The sequence below is a fragment of the Somniosus microcephalus genome, unplaced genomic scaffold, assembly GCF_052327205.1.
Source record: "Somniosus microcephalus isolate GS21.2 unplaced genomic scaffold, FLI_Smic_1.0 unresolved_chr6, whole genome shotgun sequence".
Classification (NCBI taxonomy): Eukaryota; Metazoa; Chordata; class Chondrichthyes; order Squaliformes; family Somniosidae; genus Somniosus; species Somniosus microcephalus.
Window position 1 is genome coordinate 30,271,562 of NW_028225184.1, and position 19,071 is coordinate 30,290,632.

Consider the following 19,071-nt stretch of genomic DNA (forward strand, 5'->3'; position numbering starts at 1 on the left):
CCTGTGCAGAGATGGAACTGATGTTCTCGGGGTAATTTTTGATAAAGCAGTTCGGGAGCATTTAAACTAGTATGGCAGGGGGCTAGAAACCTATGTAGTGAAATAGAGGAAAGTGAAAGGCAGACAGAAATAAATGATAAAAGGGTGAGGAACAAAAAACAAAGGGCCAAACTAATTCATAAAAAATGTGAGCATAAAAAAAGCCTGAGGGTTTTATACCTTAATGCGAGAAGCATCAGGAACAAGGTAGATGAATTAGCTGTGGAAATAGAGGTTAATAATTATGACCTAATTGGGATTACGGAAACATGGTTGCAGGGTGAGCAGGGCTGGGAGCTTAACATACAGGGGTATTCAGTATTTAGGAAGGATCGACAAAAAAGAAAGGGAGGAGGGGTAGCATTGCTAGTAAAAGAGGGGATAAATGCAATTGAAAGGAAGGATATTAACTCAGTTAATACAGAATCTATATGGGTGGAGCTAAGAAATAGCGAGGGGCGAAAAACATTAATAGGAGTGGTATATAGGCCTCCAAATAGTAAAATAGAGGTTAGGGAGGGCATCACGAGGGAAATTAGAGAAGCGTGCAATAAGAGCACAGCTGTCATCATAGGTGACTTTAACTTACATATAGATTGGACTAGCCTAATCAGTAAAAATAATGAGGAGGAGGAATTCCTTGAGTGTTTGAGGGATGGTTATCTGGATCAATATGTCGAGGAACCAACTCGGGAACAGGCTATATTGGACTGGGTACTGTGCAATGAGAAGGGACTAATCAGTAATCTTGTTGTACGGGGACCCTTGGGTCAGAGCGATCATAACATGATCGATTTCTCACTCGAAATGGAGAGCGAAGAAATTGACTCAGAGACTAAGGTCCTGAATTTAAACAAGGGGAATTATGATGCCATGAGACGGGAACTGAGTAGGTCTGATTGGACAACGTTCCTGGGAGGACTGGAGGTAGATAAACAATGGCAAACATTTAAAGATAGAATGACAAAATTGCAAAAATTGTTTATACCAATCTGGCATAAAAGGAAATCTAAAAAGGTGACTCAACCGTGGATAACAGGGGAAATTAGAGACAGCATAAAATCCAAAGATAGGGCGTATAAAATAGCCAAAAAAAGCGCCAGAGCGGAAGATTGGGAACAGTTTAAGATAGAGCAAAGGAGGGCAAAGGGCATAATCAAGAGGGGCAAAATAGCTTACGAAAACAAGCTGGCGGAAAATATAAAAACTAACTCCAAAAGCTTTTATAAGTATATCAAAAGGAAAAGACTGGTGAAAACCAAAGTTGGTCCATTGCAGTCAGATACGGGGGAATATATAATGGGAAATAAGGAAATGGCAGATCAACTAAATGCATACTTTGGGTCAGTCTTTACGAAGGAAGACACAAAAAACCTCCCTGGGATATCGGGAAAAATAGGGACATTGGCAAAGGAGGAACTGACGCAAATCAATATCTCTAAGGATATGGTGTTAAGGAAGCTAAAGGGATTGAAGGTGGACAAATCCCCAGGGCCTGATAACATGCATCCTAGGGTACTGAAGGAGGTGGCCCTAGAGATAGCGGATGCACTAAGGATGATTTTTCAGAATTCATTAGACTCGGGAACAGTGCCGATGGATTGGAGGGTAGCTAACGTTACCCCACTATTCAAAAAGGGGGGTAGGGAAAAAGCAGGTAATTACAGACCTGTAAGCCTTACATCAGTTGTGGGCAAAATGCTGGAGTCCATCATTAAGGATGAAATAGCGGAGCACTTAGCAAATGGGGACAGGATAGGACAGAGTCAACATGGATTTACAAAGGGTAAATCGTGCTTGACTAAACTATTGGAATTTTTTGAGGGAGTAACTGGTAGAATAGATGGGGGAGAGCCAGTAGATGTGGTGTACCTGGACTTCCAAAAGGCCTTCGATAAGGTCCCACATAAAAGATTAGCATGGAAAATTGAGGCTCATGGGATAAAGGGGAAAGTTTTGGCGTGGATAGGGAACTGGCTGTCAGATAGAAAACAGAGAGTTGGAATAAACGGCTCATTTTCTGAATGGCAGGCAGTAACAAGTGGGGTACCACAGGGATCTGTCCTGGGCCCCCAGCTGTTCACAATTTACATTAATGACCTGGATCAGGGAGTCGGATGCAGCATTTCCAAATTTGCAGACGACACTAAACTAGGAGGGGGGGTGGGCTCAGAGGAAGAGACCAGGAAGCTCCAGAGCGATTTGGACAGACTGGGCGATTGGGCGGATAAATGGCAGATGCACTATAATGTGGACAAGTGCGAAGTTATCCACCTTGGGTGCAGGAACGGGAGGGCAAATTATTATTTAAATGGCAATAGATTGGGAGAGGGGGAAGTACAGAGAGACCTGGGTGTTCTTGTACACCAGTCACTGAAGGCGAGCATGCAGGTGCAACAGGCGGTCAAGAAGGCAAACGGTATGCTGGCCTTCATAGCAAAAGGGTTAGAATACAGGAACAGGGATACCTTGCTGCAGCTGTACAGGGCACTGGTGAGACCACACCTCGAGTACTGTGTACAGTTTTGGTCGCCTCATCTGAGGAAGGATGTTCTTGCCATGGAGGGGGTGCAGCGGCGATTCACCAGGCTGATACCAGGAATGGCGGGAATGACCTATGAGGAGAGACTATGTAGTTTAGGGATGTACACACTGGAGTTTAGAAGATTGAGAGGGGACCTCATAGAAGTGTATAAAATTCTGACAGGTCTAGACAGACTGGATGCAGAAGGAATGTTTCCCTTGGCGGGTGAGAACAGAACTAGAGGACATAATTTGAGGATAAGGGCTAAACCATTTAGGACAGAGATGAGGGGGAATTTCTTCACTCAGAGAGTGGTGAACCTGTGGAACTCATTGCCACAGAGGGCAGTGTACGCCAGCTCATTAAATATATTTAAGAGGGAATTAGATATATTTCTACGGGCAAAAGGGGTTAAGGGTTACGGAGAGAAGGCGGGGACGGGATACTGAATTAAAAGATCAGCCATGATCTCATCGAATGGCGGAGCAGGCACGAAGGGCCGAATGGCCTACTCCTGCTCCTATCTTCTATGTATCTATGTATCTATGTAACTACACAATTCACTAAAAGTTGCGACACAGGTTAGCAAAGCCATCAACAAGCAAACCAAGAATTAGGGTTTATTTCTAGAGGTTTAGAGTTGGAAAGTAGGGAAGTTTTGCTAAACCTGAATCGAAACGTGGATAGGCCACACTAACTGCGCTCAGTTCTGGTCGCCATATTTTAAAATAATATAGAGGAACTGGAGATGGTGCAGAGGATATTTCCAAGGCTGATGCCAGAAATGCGAGGGTATACATATCAGGAAAGGATGAACAGGCTGGGTCTCTTTTCTCTTGAAAAGAGGAGATGGAGAGGTGACCTGAAAGAGGTCTTTAAAATTATGAAATGTTTTGATAGATTCGATAAAGAGAGAATGTTTATAATTGTGGGGAAGTTCATAAATAGAGGCCATTAATATAAGATAGTCACCAAGAAATGCAATAGCGAATTCATAAGAAACGTCTTTACCCAGAGAATGGTGAGGATGTGGAACTCGTTATCACAGGGATTGGTTGAAGGGAAAAGTATCGATGAATTTAAGGAAAGGCGAGTTTAGCATATGAGGGAAAAGGGAAGAGAGGTTTATGCTGATAGATTTTGATGAGATAAACCGGGAGGAATCTCGAGTGGAGCATTAACGTTGGCATGGACTGGTAGGGCTGAATGGCCTGTTTCTGTGTCGTATATCCGACTTAGTCCTATGTAATCCTATGTAAAGTAAATCTCCTCTCAACCATCACTGCTCTCAGCTGAACAACTCCAACTTCTCTGCTGAATCCACGTAACTGATGTCATTCACCCTTTGAATCATTCTCGTAAATCTTTTATGCACCCTCGCTACTGCCTTCACATCGTTTCTATACTGTGGTGCCAAGAATTAGACATAATCGCTTTGAGGCCGAAACAGTGTTTTGTAAAGATTCATCATAACTTCCTTGCTTTTGTACTCTATGCTTCTATTTATGAAGTTCAGGATCCTGTATGATTTTTTAACCGCTTTCTCTACCTACCCTGGCACCTTCAACGATCTGTCGACATATAACCCCAGATGTCTATGTTCATGCACTCATTTTGAATTTTACCATTTATTGCCTCTCCTCATTCTTCTTGCCAAAATGTATCACCTTGCACTCTTCTGCATTAATATATTTGCTGCTGTTAGCGAATCTGTGGTAAAGTAAATGAAAAGAACAACAGAAATGGATTGCTGCATTTTCTTGTGCCGTCAAATGTTGGTAACTCAATTACCATTGTGATGTGAAAAATTGAAAGGTCCGTATCAGTGGTTGAGATTCTATAAAAGTGGAACTGATGGTTTCAAACAGAAGTTGGACATAAAATAAACCAGCTGGGGATCCAGTTCAATAACGTGGGCTCATCGATGCAATGTCCCTCTTTGATACCAAGAGAAGGGTTGGATTGAAATTCACATTTCTACTAACTTTGTGGAGCCATAACCTGATTAACCAGAGTGAACAACTCCCATGAAACGTGGGGATGTGCATTTCATATGAAGGAATTCATTTTTGCTGGAATTTAGGACGTGGGCGTCGTTGGCAAGGCCGACATTTACTGCCCAACCCCAGTTGCCCTTGAGATGATTGTCAGCCCACTTCTTGAATCCACTTGTGTTCCCACAATGCTGTTTGGTACGGACTTTCAGGCCTTTGAGCGAGCGACACAGAAGGAACGCCAGATAAAGTTCCCAGTCAGGATGGTGTCTGACTTGGATGTGGAACTGGGAGATGATGCTGTACCCATGCAACTGCTGCCATCGTCCTTTCTGATGATGGAGGTCGTGGGTGTGCGGAGTGCCGTCAAAATGCAACCCATTGAGTGATATGGAATGCTACAATGTGCTTAAGTTAAATATTTCACATATCAGGATGATTTTGAAAATCTCATTCTGCAGTTCCGGTTTTCTGACTGAGAATCTGTAATCTGACATGGCCAGCCAATCTGGCGGTGTCTCGTGAATTGACCATACATTCAGTGGAATAAAAACATATCAGGATGATGACATTTGGCATTAAACATTTCGCTGTGGTAGGCCCAGAGATTTAGGGAGTAAAATTTGAAATCAGGGACTTTGATTGTGTAATTATAATAGCCAGCCTGCAGTTCCCCTGTCAGAATGGCTTGTCTTCACATCGCTAATTATCGGGTCTCTCAGCTCCATCACACAGCATTCCCTCAATACTCAGTCACAGGGGCAATTGTAAACTAGCACGATATTACAATCCATTCAAGTCAATACAGGTTATAATTGGGCGGAGAATAAAACGGGAGGCCGATCACTCTCCGCCTCTTTCCCGCCTGGAGAATGTGGTTACAGTTACTCTCCAAGTTTGGCCACGGGCTGCGCTGTCATGATTCTTTGGCCGGGTTGAATTAACAAAATTCTGACACAATGAGGTAATCATTAGTCCTGTACAGTAGCCTAAAACAAGCGATAGCCCATCATCAGCCCGTTTTACACATCACCGGACTTTCGTTCCCATTGCCTACAATGGAATCTGAATTCATGGGGTGTGAAACGGGAGGCTGATTTGCTTTCGCTCGTTTTGCGCTTCCGCCCGTGACGATTTTCATCCCATTATCTCCTGTAACGCCCCTTGCCGCTAATAGATTCATAGGGTCTGAATGCAGGGTCAGTGTTACAGGGATCCTATCAAGATTTGAGCAATAAAAACAAAACGTAACCCCACTATTTAAGAAAGGAGGGCGAGAGAAAATGGTGAACTACAGACCAGTTGACCTGACATCAGTATTCGAGAAAAAGCTAGAATCTATTATTAAGGACTTAGTAAAAGGGCACTTCGAAAATAATAATAGGATTGGCAGAGTCAACATGGATTTATGAAATGGTAAACGTGTTTGCCAAATTATGTTGGAGGTTTTTGAGGTTGTAACTAGCAGAATAGATAAGGGGGAACCAGTGGATATGGTGTTTTTGGATTTGCAGAAGGCATTGTATAAGTTGCCACACAATAGGTTATTAAACAAAATTAATGCTCATTCGATTGGTGGTAATATACTAGCATGTATAGAGGATCAGTTAACGGACAGAAAGCAGAGAGTAGGAATAAACGGGTCATTTGCGGGTTGGCAGGCTGTAACTGGTGGGATACCGCAAGATCAGTGCTTGGGCCTCAGCTATTCACAATCTATAGCAATGATTTGGATGAGGGGACCGAATTTATTATATCTATGTTTTCTGATGATACATAGCTGGGTTGTAACATAAGTTGTGAGCAGGATGCAATGAGGCTTCAAGGGGATACAGACAGGCTATGTAATTGGGCAAGAACACGGCAATTTGAACATAATGTGGAGAAATGTGAGGCTACCTCCAAGGTGCGCAGTCTCAGATTAAGGGGTCGGCCATTTAGGAATGAGATGAGGAGAAATTTCTCCTCTGTGAGGGTCAAGAATCTTTGTAAATCACTACCCCAGAGGGTTGTGAAGGCTCAGTCGTTTAGTATATTCAAGACAGGTAGATATGTTTTTGAATATTTAATGAATCAAGGGATATGGGGATAGTGCAGGAAAGTACAGATGATGTAGAACATTAGCAATGGTCTTATTGAATGGCGGAGCAGACTTGAAGGTCCAAATGGCCTACTCCTGCTCCTATTTCTTAAGTTCTTATATTCGTAAAACCAATTCTGTTATATTCCTCTCTCCTAATATTAAACCATTAATTCTGTTACAGTGATTAAAGCAGAAATGAATAAACATATCACGAGTGATGATAAAACATATCAAAAATCTCTGCTCCCTGTCACTCACCTGCTACAATAACCATCACGTACGTGCTTCGTAGGGAGTCTAACTGCCTTCCATTGACGGAGGTCCTATATTGGCACTGGTACCGCCCTGCTTGGTCTGTACTGGTAACCGGGATTGTTCCAATGTTGTTCTTTGTGACAAATTGTTCGGATTGCAGATATTGATCATCTTTGTAAAAGTAGAAGTTATTATCACGACTATCTCCAGTCACGTTGCAGGTAATGGTGACCGTCTCTCCTACTACATATGCCCCAGTCGGTTGATCAAGCGATATCAGTGGTATTGTTAGTGGACCTGTGGTAAAATAAATAGAAAGTACAATGTGAAATGGATCTGCGGATTTTCATGTGCAGTGCAAGGTTGGGAACTCACTGATGAATGTGTGGTGTTGAAGCGCAGTTTCATATCAGATACAGAGATTCCACAAAAGGGGAGTTCGGAATTTGATTACACAGAAGGAAAGACTTGCATTTCTATAGTGCCTTTCATGACCTTGTGACGTCCCAAAGCAAGTTACAGCCAATTTAGTACTTTTGAACTGTAGCCACTGTTGTAACATAGGATATTGAATGGCGGAGCAAAATAACCTAAATAAGCTCCAGTTCTCTGTACAATGCCCGGTTTTAAGCCAGAGATTTTACTCTGGGATACGAGCGGAACACGTAAAAGGTTGCTTTCAAATGCCCAGTGCATCTAATTTAGCCCAGATGAAGATGCGATCAGAAAGATTTAAAGGCTCCATTATACTCACACTGCGAGCGCTACCAGTTCAAGTATGAAACCTCCGCCAACCTCATTGAGGCTGAGACCGTCACACATTTCAAATAACTGAATTGTTTTGGTGGGCCGGATATTATTGTTATCGTTACTGCTGGAATAGTCGCTGGCATATCCGGCAACTACTGTCCATCCCTAGCTTCCCATTCAGAATGTGACGGGTGGCCTTCTAATTGAATCACAGCAAGTCCGGTGAGGTCAAAGTGTAAAACAAAATATTGAGTACTAAGATTTGGATCTAGCGACGATGAAGGAACAGCAGGATCGTGTGTGATGTGGAGTTGATTTTGAGGTGTTGGTGCACCCATGCGCCTGCTACCCCTGTCGTTCTAGGAGGGAGAGGTCGTGGGTGTGGGAGGTGCTGCTCAAGAAGTCTTCATGAGTTGCTGCAGTGCATCTTGTAGATGGTATGCATTGCAGCCACATTGCGCTGGTGGTGGTTGGAGTAAATGTTTAAGGTGGTGGCTGGCGTGCCAATCCAGCAGGCTGCTTTGTCCTGGTTGGTGTCAAGGTTCCTGAGTTCGAGCTACACTCATCCAGGCAAGTGGAGAGTATTCCATCACATTCCTGACTTGTGCATGCAGATGGTGGAATGCCTTTTCGGAGTCAGGAGGTGAGTTATTCACCGCAGAATTTCTCACCTCAGATCTGCTCTAGCAGCCGTAGTGTTTATATGGAGGGAAATTTGCAATTGATGTTTTTGTTTGTGAATTTGTTGGTGATGGTTTCCCCATGTGCATGCTGCCCTGGTCCTCCTGGGTGGAGAAGGTCACCTGTTTGTGAGTTGCTGCCGAAATGCAATGCAGAGACTGATCTGGAACCTCACAATGTAATTAGATTAAAATACAGGACCATTTTGCAAGTCTCGGCACGCAGATTCTGTTCCCTGACAGCGTAACCTGTAATGTTTCAACGCCAGTCAATCTGGAGAGGTTTCTGAGGTGACGTTACATTCAGTGGATGTAAATCCCTGGCGCCGTGCTGTCATTGTGCCATTAAACTTTGATAGTTCGAACATGTAGAGGATAATTTTTCTTAGGTGGTTCCTTGAAACAAGTGGTCACGATTCGATTTTACACAAATAAATAAATGGAAAACATTATCAGGCGAGGCATAAAACGGGTGGACAAATCCTGTCTACAGTTGAGCGATAAGATCAAATCCCATTAGCTTATCTTCTTCTCTCCTAATATTAAACCATTCATATTGTTCCAATGATTAAAGCATGATTGTATAAAGAATTTCAGGAGCTTGAAAAAAACATACTAAAATCCTCTGCTCCCTGTCACTCACCTGTTACAGTGACCGTCACAGACTCGCTGAGGTGAGATTCTAACCACCTTCCATGAACGAAGAAATCATATCGGCACTGGTACCGCCCTCCTTGGTCTTTACTGGTAACCGGGAATGTTCCAATATTGTCCTTTGTGACAATTTGATCGGAGTACAGCCGTTGATTATATTTGTAAAAGTAAATGATTTTATAGCGATAATCTCCGGTCACAGTGCAGGTAATGGTGACTGTCGCTCCTACTACATAAAGCCCAGTCGGTTGGTCAACAGATATCACTGGCGCTGTTAGCGGATCTGTGGTAAAATACATAGAAATAGCCTTTAGAATTGGGTCTGCGGACTTTCATGTGCAGTGCCAGGTTGGTAACTCAATGTTGATTGTGCAGTGTTAAAGTGCAGTTTCACATTGCTTACAGAGATTCCACAAAAGGTGAGTTCGGGATTTGATTACAAGGAAACAAAGAAAGACTTGCATTTCTGTAGCACCTTTCATGAACGCGGGACGTCCAAAATCACTTTGCAGACAATTTATTACTTTTGCAGTGTATTCACTGTTGTAATGTAGGAAATCAAACGGCGGTGCCAAAGAACCTAAATCAGCTCGAGTTTGCTGACAAAAGTCTGGTTTAAGGCTGAACATTTCACTCTGGGATACGAGCAGAACAAAGAAGTTTGTTTTGAAAAGCCCAGTGCTGCTAATTTAGCCCAGGTGATGATGTGATCTGAGAGAGTGAAAGTCACCATTGTACCCGCACCGTGACTGGAACCAATGCTATTGTGAATCCTCCACCAAGGGAAGGGCATTAGAAACCAATCTCAGCGAGGCTGTGACGGTCACACATTTCAAATAATTGACAAGTTTTGGTGGGCCCGCAATATTGTTATCATTACCGCTGTGACAGTCACTGGCATGGCCAGCAACTGCTGACCATCATTAGTTTTCCCTTCAGAAGGTCGGTGGCCTTCTAATTGAACCCATTCAGGATGGTGTGGAACTTGGAGGGAACTTTGAGGTGATGGTGTTCCCATGTGCCTGCTGCCCTTAATTCGAAAAAAAGGAGTGAACAACCTGCTAAACTCCTTGGATTCACATTTGAAACTGTGGGCCCACTAAAAGCTTTCAAAGAGATTTCCAATTAGTCTCAACCGCTGCCCTTTTCCCGGAGCCATACAGCTATTCCGTTTTTAGGTATTCATTGAATTCTATTTGGGGGGTAATATTCAATCTGTTTCCACCACCAATTCAGGCACTTCATTCCAGATCATAAAAACTCGCTTTGGAAAACAATCCCCTTTTTATCCATCCTGGTTCTTTTGCCAATTAATTTAAATCTTTGTCCTTTGGTTGCAGTTCCTTTTTATTCATTCTATCGATACGCGTCATAGTTTGGAACAACTCTATTGATACTCCACTTATTATTTTCTGCTCCAAGCGTATAACCCCACCTTATCTAGTCTGTCCACATCAAACTACCCGGGGTTATAAGGCACAGAGCTACGTGATGGCTAGCAGAGAGAGAAATACAAAGAGAGGGAGAGAGATTGAGACAGAGATAGACAGGAACAGCGTGGGAGAGGAAGAGAGAGAGATCACGACAAATCAAAGATAGCATCCAGAGAGAGGAAAGAACAATTAACAGGTTAAATGGATTCGCAAAAGAAGTGGAAAAGAGCACACGATAGAAAGAGAAGATGACAGAAAGAGGAATGACAGGATTGGGAGAGAGACAGAGAGAGAAGGACTGCGATAATCATTGAGCAATGGAACGAGGGGGAATCAGCGAGACTGGATAAGGGAGATAAAGGGAGAGCGAGGGCTGAAGGCCGTACAAGTCTAAGCTCTGGACCGTACTATCTGACAGGGTCGTGGTAACAGGTTCCAGAGGAAATCTCGAAAGGCAATTGGACATGTACTTGAAGATGACTAATTTGCAGGATTAAGCGAAAAGCTGAGGAATGGGACTAAAATGGGCCACTCTTTCCAAAAGCCGGGACAGGCAGGCCGGGCCAAATTGCCTCCGTCTGTGCTGTAAATCTTCATGATTCCATGATTGTATGATCAACCGAAATATAAAAGGGATTTAAATTACTGATCTACATTTGCATTGGTGTCTCTCTGGGTAAAGAGTTTCTCTTTAATTCCCTATTATCATCATTAGTGACGAGCTTCTACTTATGGAACTTATTTCTGGTCTCCCCCACATGTGGACTCACCTTTTCTGCGTCTGCCCTGACAAAACTTTTCATAAACTTAAAGACCTACATCAGATCCCCGTCTCCAGTCCTCCCTTTTCTAGAGAAAGGAGCGCAAACCTGTTCCATCTTTCCTGATAGATATAGCCTTTCAGTTCTGGTATCCTCCTTGTCAATATGCATTGCACCTTCTTCAGTGCTTCGATATCCATTATATAAAATGGAGGCCAGGACTCTGCACAGTGCTCCAAGTGCAGTAAAACCCTTGACTATAAATTGCACCTTCTCCAGTGCTTCGATATCCACTTGATAATATGGAGACCAGAACTCGGCAAAGTGCTCCAAGTGTAGTAAAACCCTGGTCTATACATTGCACCTTTTCCAGTGCTTCGATATCTATTTTATACAATGGGGACCAGGACTCTGCACCGTGCTCCAAGTTTAGTGTAACTCAGGTCTATACATTGCACCTTCTCCAGTGCTTCGATATCCATGTGATAATATGGAGACCAGGACTCTGCACAATGTTCCAAGTGTAGTTAAACCCTAGTCTATACATTGCACCTTCTCCAGTGCTTCGATATCCATTTTATAAAATGGAGACCAGGACTCTGCAAAATGCTCCAAGTGTAGTAATACCCTGGTCTATACAAGGTTAACTTATAAACATAGAACATAGAAAAATAGGAGCAGGAATAGGCCGTTCGGTACTTCGAGCCTGCACCGCCATTCAATATGATCATGGCTGATCCTCTAACTCAATACCATATTCCCGCTCTCTCCCCATACCCCTTGATGCCTTTTGCGTCTAGAAATCTATCTATCTCCTTCTTCAAAACAATCAGTTACTTGGCCGCCACAGCCTTCTGAGGTAGAGAATTACACAGGTTCACTACCCTGTGAGTGACGAAATTTCTCCTCATCACAGTCCTACATGTACTACCCCGTATCCTGAGACTGTGAACCCTCGTTATATACCCCCAGCCAAGGGAAATGTCCTCTTTGTATCGAGTCGGTCTAGTCCTGTCACAATTTTATACGTTTCAATGAGATCCCCTCTCATTCTTCTAAACTCTAGAGAATAGAGGCCTAGTCGACCCAATCGCTCCTCATACGACAGCCCTGCCATCCCATGAATCAGTCTGGTGAACCTTCGCTGCACTCCCTCTATGGCAAGTATATCCTTTCTTAGGTAAGGATACCTTAACTGCATACAATACTCCTGGTGTGGTCTCACCAAGGCCCTGTACAGGTGTAGTAAGACAGCTTTTTTCCTGTATTCAAATAAGAACATAGGAACATAAGAAGTAGGACAAGGAGTAGGCCATATGGCCCCTCGGGCCTGCTCCGCCATTCATTAGTATCATGGCTGATCCGAACCTAGACTCAGGTCCACTTCCCTGCCCGCTCCCATTACCCTTACTTCCCTTATAAGCTAGGAAACTGTTTTTGTCCGTTTTAAATGTATTTAATGTTGCAGCTTCCACAGATTTGCTACCCTCTGAGTGAAGACGTTTCTCCTCATCTCAGTTTTGAAACGGCAGCCCCTTATTCTAAGATTATGACCCCTAGTTCTAGTCTCACCCATCAGTGGAAACATCCTCCCGGCATTCACCCGATCAAGCCCCCTCACAATCTTTTATGTTTAGATAAGATCGACACTCATTCTTCTGAGTCCCAATGAGTTGAGGCCCAAACTACTCAACCTGTGCTCATAAGTCAACCCCCTCATCTCCGGAATCAACCGAGTGAACCTTCTCTGAACTGACTCGAGAGCAAATATATCTTTTCTTAATTATGGAAACCAAAACTGTACGCAGTATTCCAGGTGTGGCCTCAGCAGTACCCTGTATAGCTGAAGCAGGACTTCCCTGCTTTTATACTCCATTCCCCTTGCAATAAAACCCAAGATTCCATTGGCCTTCCTGATCACCTGCTTTACCTGCATAACAACCTTCTGTGTTTCATGCAGCAGGACCCCAGATCCATTTGTACTGGAGCACTTTGCAGTTTCTTTCCACTTAGATAATAATTTGCTCTTTGATTTTTCTGCCAAAGTGCATAACCTCACACTTTCCAACATTATATTCCATCTGCCAAATTTCTGCCCACTCACTTAGGCTGTCTATGTCCATTTGCAAGGTTTTTTATGTCCCCCTCGCTCACTGCTTTCCCTCCCAAATCATCTTGCAATGAAGGCCAACATACCATTTGCCTTCCTAACTGATTGCAGCACCTGCATGTTTGCTTTCAGTGACTGGTGTACAAGGACAGCCATTTCCTTTTGTACATCAGTATTTCCCAAATTTTCAACGTTTATGTAATACTCTACATTTCTGTTTTTCGAACCGAAGTGGATAATTTCACATTTATGCACGTTATACTACCATGTATTTGCCCACTCACTGAACTTGTCTAAATCGCCTTGAATCCTCTTTGCCTTCTCCTCATAACTCACAAATCCCACCAAATTCGTGTCGTCAGCAAACATGGAAATATTACATATTTCCCTCATCCAAATCATTGATATATATTGTGAATAGCTGGCGCCCAGGCACTGATCCCTACGGCACCCTGAAAAGATCAATTTCTTCCTACCCTCAGTCTCCTGTCTGTTAAACAATTTTCTCTCCCTGCCGGTATATTACTCCCAATCCCATGTGTTTTATTTTTGCACACTGAACTCTTGTGTGGAACTTTATCAAAGGCATTCTGAAAATCCAAATACTCCATGTTAACAGTTTCTCCCTTATATATCTGCCAGTTACATCCTCAAACATTCCAGTAGGTTTGTCAAACACGGTTTTCTTTTCAAAGTAAGGCTTTTGACAAAGACTCGCATGGGAGACTGGTCAAGAAGGTTAGAGCCCATGGGATCCAGGCCAATTTGGCACATTGGATCAAAATTGTCTTAGTGGCAGGAGGCAGAGGGTGATGATCGCAGGTTCTTTTTATGACTGGAAGCCTGTGTACAGTGGTGTACTGCAGGGGTCAGTGCTTGTTCCGTTGCTCCTTGTAGTATACATCAATAATTTATGTGAGAAGTCACACAACACCAGGTTATAGTCCAATAGCTTTATTTGAAATCACAAGCTTTCAGAGCGCTGCTCCTTCGTCAGCTGAAGTGGAGAGATGCATATAGGCACAGCATATATAGTCAGAGAGCACTGCCAGATGATTACAGGTAATCCTTCTAAGTGCCCTTTATCTCACCTCGGCAGAGAGATAATCACAGCAATCAAAGGTATGAATCGAGTCCCAACAGGTCAGTGAGGAAAACATTACATCAAAGAACAATGAGGTGGGGTCATAAGGGGTCAAATGTTGCAGATGCTGGGGTCTGTATGAAAAACAATAAACAAGCAAAAAACAATTTTTTGCCTGAAATCACAGCAGGTCTGGCCGCAGCTGTGTAGAGAGAACAAGCCAACGACGACTCGAGTCTGGATGACTATACGTCAGGTGGGGTTAGATGTAGCGTGACATGAACCCAAGATTCCGGTTGAGGCCATCCAAATGAGTGCGGAACTTGGCTATCAGTTTCTTTCGACGATTTTGCGTTGTCGTGTGTCTCGAAGGCCACCTTGGAGAATGCTTACCCGAAGATCAGAGGCTGAATGTCCTTGACTGTTGAAGTGTTCCCCGACTGGGAAGGAACACTCCTGCCTGGCGATTGTTGTGTGTTGTCCGTTCATCCGTTGTCGCAGTGTCTGCATGTTCTCGCTGATATACCATACTCCGGGGAATCCTTTCCTGCAACCTATGAGGTAGACAACTTTGGCCGAGTCACATGAGCATGTACCATGTACCTGGTGGGTGGTGACCTCACGAGTGATGATGGTAGCTGTGTTGATGATCTGGCATGTCTTGCAGAGTTTGCCGTGGCAGGGTTGTGTGATGTCGTGGTCGCTGTTCTCCTGTAAGCTGGGTAATTTGCTGCGAACGATGGTCTGTTTGAGGTTAGGCGGCTGTTTCAAGGTGAGTACTGGAGGCGTGGGGATGCGCTTAGCGAGGTGTTCGTCGTCATCGATGACATGTTGAAGGCTGCGAAGAACATGGCATAGTTTCTCTGCTCCGGGGAAGCACTGGACGACGAAGGGTACACTGTTCGTTGTGTCCCTTGTTTGTATTCTGAGGAGGTCTATGCGATTTCTGCTGTGGCCCGTCGGAACTGTCGATCGAAGAGTCGAGCGTCATATCCCGTTCTTACGAGGGCGTCTTTCAGCGTCTGTAGGTGTCCTTCACGTTCCTCCTCCTTTGAGCAGATCCTGTGTATTCACAAGGCTTGTCTATAGGGGATGGCATCTCTAAATTGGTTAGGGTGGAAGCTGGAGAAGTGGAGCATCATGAGATTGTCCGTTTCAGGAAAGGATGCCCCAGATCATGGTACATCAGCGAGGCCATGCAGAAACGGCGACAATGGATGAGCGGATACCGCACAACAATCGCCAGGCAGGAGTGTTCCTTCCCAGTCGGGGAACACTCAGCTCCGAACTTCGGGTAAGCATTCTCCAAAGCGGCCTTCAAGACACACGACAACGCTGTACACATTTGCGGCCGGGCCTGCTGTGATTTCCAGCAAAAAATTGTTTTTTGCTTGTTTTTTGTTTTTCATACAGACCCCAGCATCTGCAACATTTGACCCCTTATGATCCCACCTCTTTGCTCTTTGATGTAATGTTTTCCTGACTGATCTGTTTGGACACCATTCACACCTTCGATTGCTGTGATTATCTCTCTGCCGAGGTGTGATAAAGGGCATTTAGAAGGTTTACCTGTAACGATCTGGCAGTGCACTCTGACTCTATATTCTGTGCTTATATGCATCTCTCCACTTCACCCGATGAAGGAGAAGTGCTCCGAAAGCTTGTGATTTCAAATAAAGCTGTTGGACTATAACATGATGTTTTCTGATTTCTCACATTTGTCCACAGAAGTCCAACACTGGCATCTCCACAATATCAATAATTTAGATATGAATGTAGGATGTATGATCAGGAAGTTTGCAGATGACACGGAAATTAGTGGAGTGGAAGACAGCAAGAGGGAAGCCTCATGCTACTGGACGATAGAGACGGGTGGAAAATTGAATGTAACCCTGAAAATTCTGAGGTGATGCATTTTGTGAGGACAACAAGGCAAGGGAATATACAATGAATGGTAGGATCGTAGGGAGGACAGAAGATCTGAAGGACCTTGGTGTGCATGTACATAGATCCCTGAAGGCAGCAGGGCAGGTAGATAACGTGGTTCAAACGCATATGGGACACTTGCCTTCCTAAGCCGAGGCATAGAATATAAAAGCAGGGAGGTTATGATGGAGCTGTACAAAACGCTAGTTAAGCCACACTATAGGAAGGATTTGATTGCATTGGAGAGGGCGCAGAGGAGATTCACCAGGATGTTACCTGGGCTGGAGCGTTTCAGCTATGAAGAGAGACTGGATAGGCTAGGGTTGTTTTCTTTATAGCAGAGAAGAATGAGTGGGGACCTGATTAAGGTGTACAAAATTATATGGGGCACAGATATGGTAGATAGAAAGGAACTTTTCCCCTTAGTAGAGGGGTCAATATCCAGGGTGATAGTTTCAATGTAAGAGGCTGGGGGTTTAGAGGGGATTTGAGGAAAAACTTTTTTACCCAGAGGGTGGTTGGAATCTGGACCTCACGCCTGAAAGTGTGGAAGAGGCAGGAACCCTCACAACATTCAAGAAGCATTTAGATGAGCACTTGAAACGCCATAGCATACAAGGCTACGGATCAAGTGCTGGGAAGTGGGATTAGAACAGATAGGGCTTGATGGCCGGCGTGGACACGATGGGTCGATGGGCCTCCTTCTGTGCTGTATAACTGTATGAATCCCTGATTATTTTGCTCATTTATATCACAATCCCCCTGCCTGATGTTTATGTCTACATTGTCCTTCTCCATAGTAAACACAGACGCAAAATATTCATTTTAAACCTCACCTACATCTTCTGGCTCTACACACAGATTGCCACTCTGGTCCCTAATGGGCCCTATTCTTTCCCTGGTTATCCTCTTGCATTTAATATACTTATATATAGCACTTGAAAATAGTGACAGGATCGGACAAAGTCAGCATGGATTTACAAAAGTTAAATCATGATTGACTAAACTACTGGAATTTTGAAGGATTTAACTGGTAGAATAGATAAGGGAGAATGAGTGCATGTGGTGTATTTGGACTTTCAGAAGGCTTTCGATAAGATCCCGCACAAGAGTTTAGCGTGTAACTTTAAAGAACATGGGATTGGGGGCAAGTTACTGAATTGGATAGAGAACTGGTTGGCAGAAAGGATGCAAAGAGTTGGAATAAACAGTTATTTTTCCGAGTGGTAGGCAGTGACTAGTGGGGATCGGTGCTAGGACCCCAGCTAATCACAATATATATGAATGATCTAGACGATGGAACTAGTTGTAATGGGGTAGAAATTCGAGTCAGGGGCTTGCCGCGCGTGCAAGCCCCCGATCTACACTTACACGACGCGCTGGCCGTTGAGCATCAGCGACGCCTGGAATTCCTGTTTTAAAATGTTGACTCCCGGGCAGCGTCTGACGTCACGCCGCCCAGGAGTGCAGCCAGCGCGAAGCCTGGAGCACGCAGTGCGAGTGAGACACGCCCCTTGAGGTCTCATTTTAAAAGGACACGCCCCCAATGTTTCTCACAAGCTGCAAAGCATTTTTACATGTAGAGCAGCATTTTAAATAGGTTTTTGGTATTTTTAAGAAGCTTTTGATAACTTTTATAAACGTTGACTTTTTTTGAAGAATCTGAAGTAGTTTTAAACAGAATTAAAGCCTTTTAAAAGCCGTGAAAGCATTTTTTTCATTCCATTTATTTAATTAGCAACGTCGTCGTCGTACGTGTCTTCACACTGTTCCCTTTGGGGAAAGGTATGAAGTGGTGGAAGGATTTCTGGCCGTGATTAACGCTCCTTCTGTGATCATAAACATCTTTGCGCCAGCCATTAGGGTGGTTAGACATATGGCGGGAGGGTTTTACGGGCTCCCACAACCTATATGAAGGGGGGGGGCCTCCCACACCTACGGACGCAAATATCCCAATTGATGTCTACCCAGAATTTAGTGCCGGAGCTCCGACTCCACTTGCCGGGACTGTCTGGAGCGGGGTTAGAAACCCTATGCCGTGTGGCCCAGTGGCGGGGATGCTACCACTAAGCCAAAGGCCCACTCACATTAGCAACGTGAAATGGCTGGAATGAGCACAATTCACGGCATTAAAATAACTCACAATTGAACTGATGATGACCTCAGCAATCTCCTCAACGCGGTGGAGGCGCAGCGCCTGCTCATCATTGGTAATGAGAAGTCCAAGGCGCCGCAAAAAGGACAGATGATAGCTTGGTCTTTCAAGTGGCAGCACAGGGCTCCTGTGACGGGGAGGGATAAGGCGCAGGAAACGTATGGGTGTCACCATTTGCACGGAGTGGGCCTTTTGCGTAGCGGTAAGCATCCCCGCTGCTGGGCCAGAAGGAATAGGGTTGCGAGCCCCGCTCCAGACAATCCCGGCAAGTGGAGTCGGAGCTCCAACTATAAATTCTGGGTGGACATCCAGTGGGATACTTGCGTCCGCGGGTGTGTGTGCCCCCCCCCTCAGATGGGTTGTGGGAGCGCGTAAAACCCTCACGCCATAGGACTAACCACCCTAATGGCTGGTATGAAGATGGTTATGGTCACGGAAAGAGTGTTAACATGGCCAGAAATCCTTCCACCACTTCATACAGATCCCGAAAGGGAACAGTGTGAGGATACGTACGATGATAACCTCTTGCGCAATGCACCTCCTTGGACCCACAGTCGCAGATGCGAGGGGGCAAATCGTGCAATTGTTAAATTTTTCATTTTATTGACTTGTAAAATGTTGGC

The 19,071-nt window shown here is 44.3% G+C and overlaps 1 protein-coding gene and 1 pseudogene across 1 annotated transcript in view; both read right to left on the reverse strand.

Annotated features, from left to right (window-relative positions):
• Window positions 1–19,071, reverse strand: part of LOC147087157 (Fc receptor-like protein 5) — a 73,885-nt gene that overhangs the window by 27,231 nt on the left and 27,583 nt on the right. Inside the window, exons 3-4 of the mRNA XM_085978068.1 lie at window positions 8,969–9,262; window positions 6,899–7,192 (exon numbers count right to left, since the gene is read on the reverse strand). Of these exons, the coding sequence (XP_085834194.1) occupies window positions 6,899–7,192; window positions 8,969–9,262 (588 nt within the window). The remainder of the gene's footprint in view (window positions 1–6,898; window positions 7,193–8,968; window positions 9,263–19,071) is intronic.
• Window positions 14,630–17,917, reverse strand: LOC147087158 (uncharacterized; annotated as a pseudogene).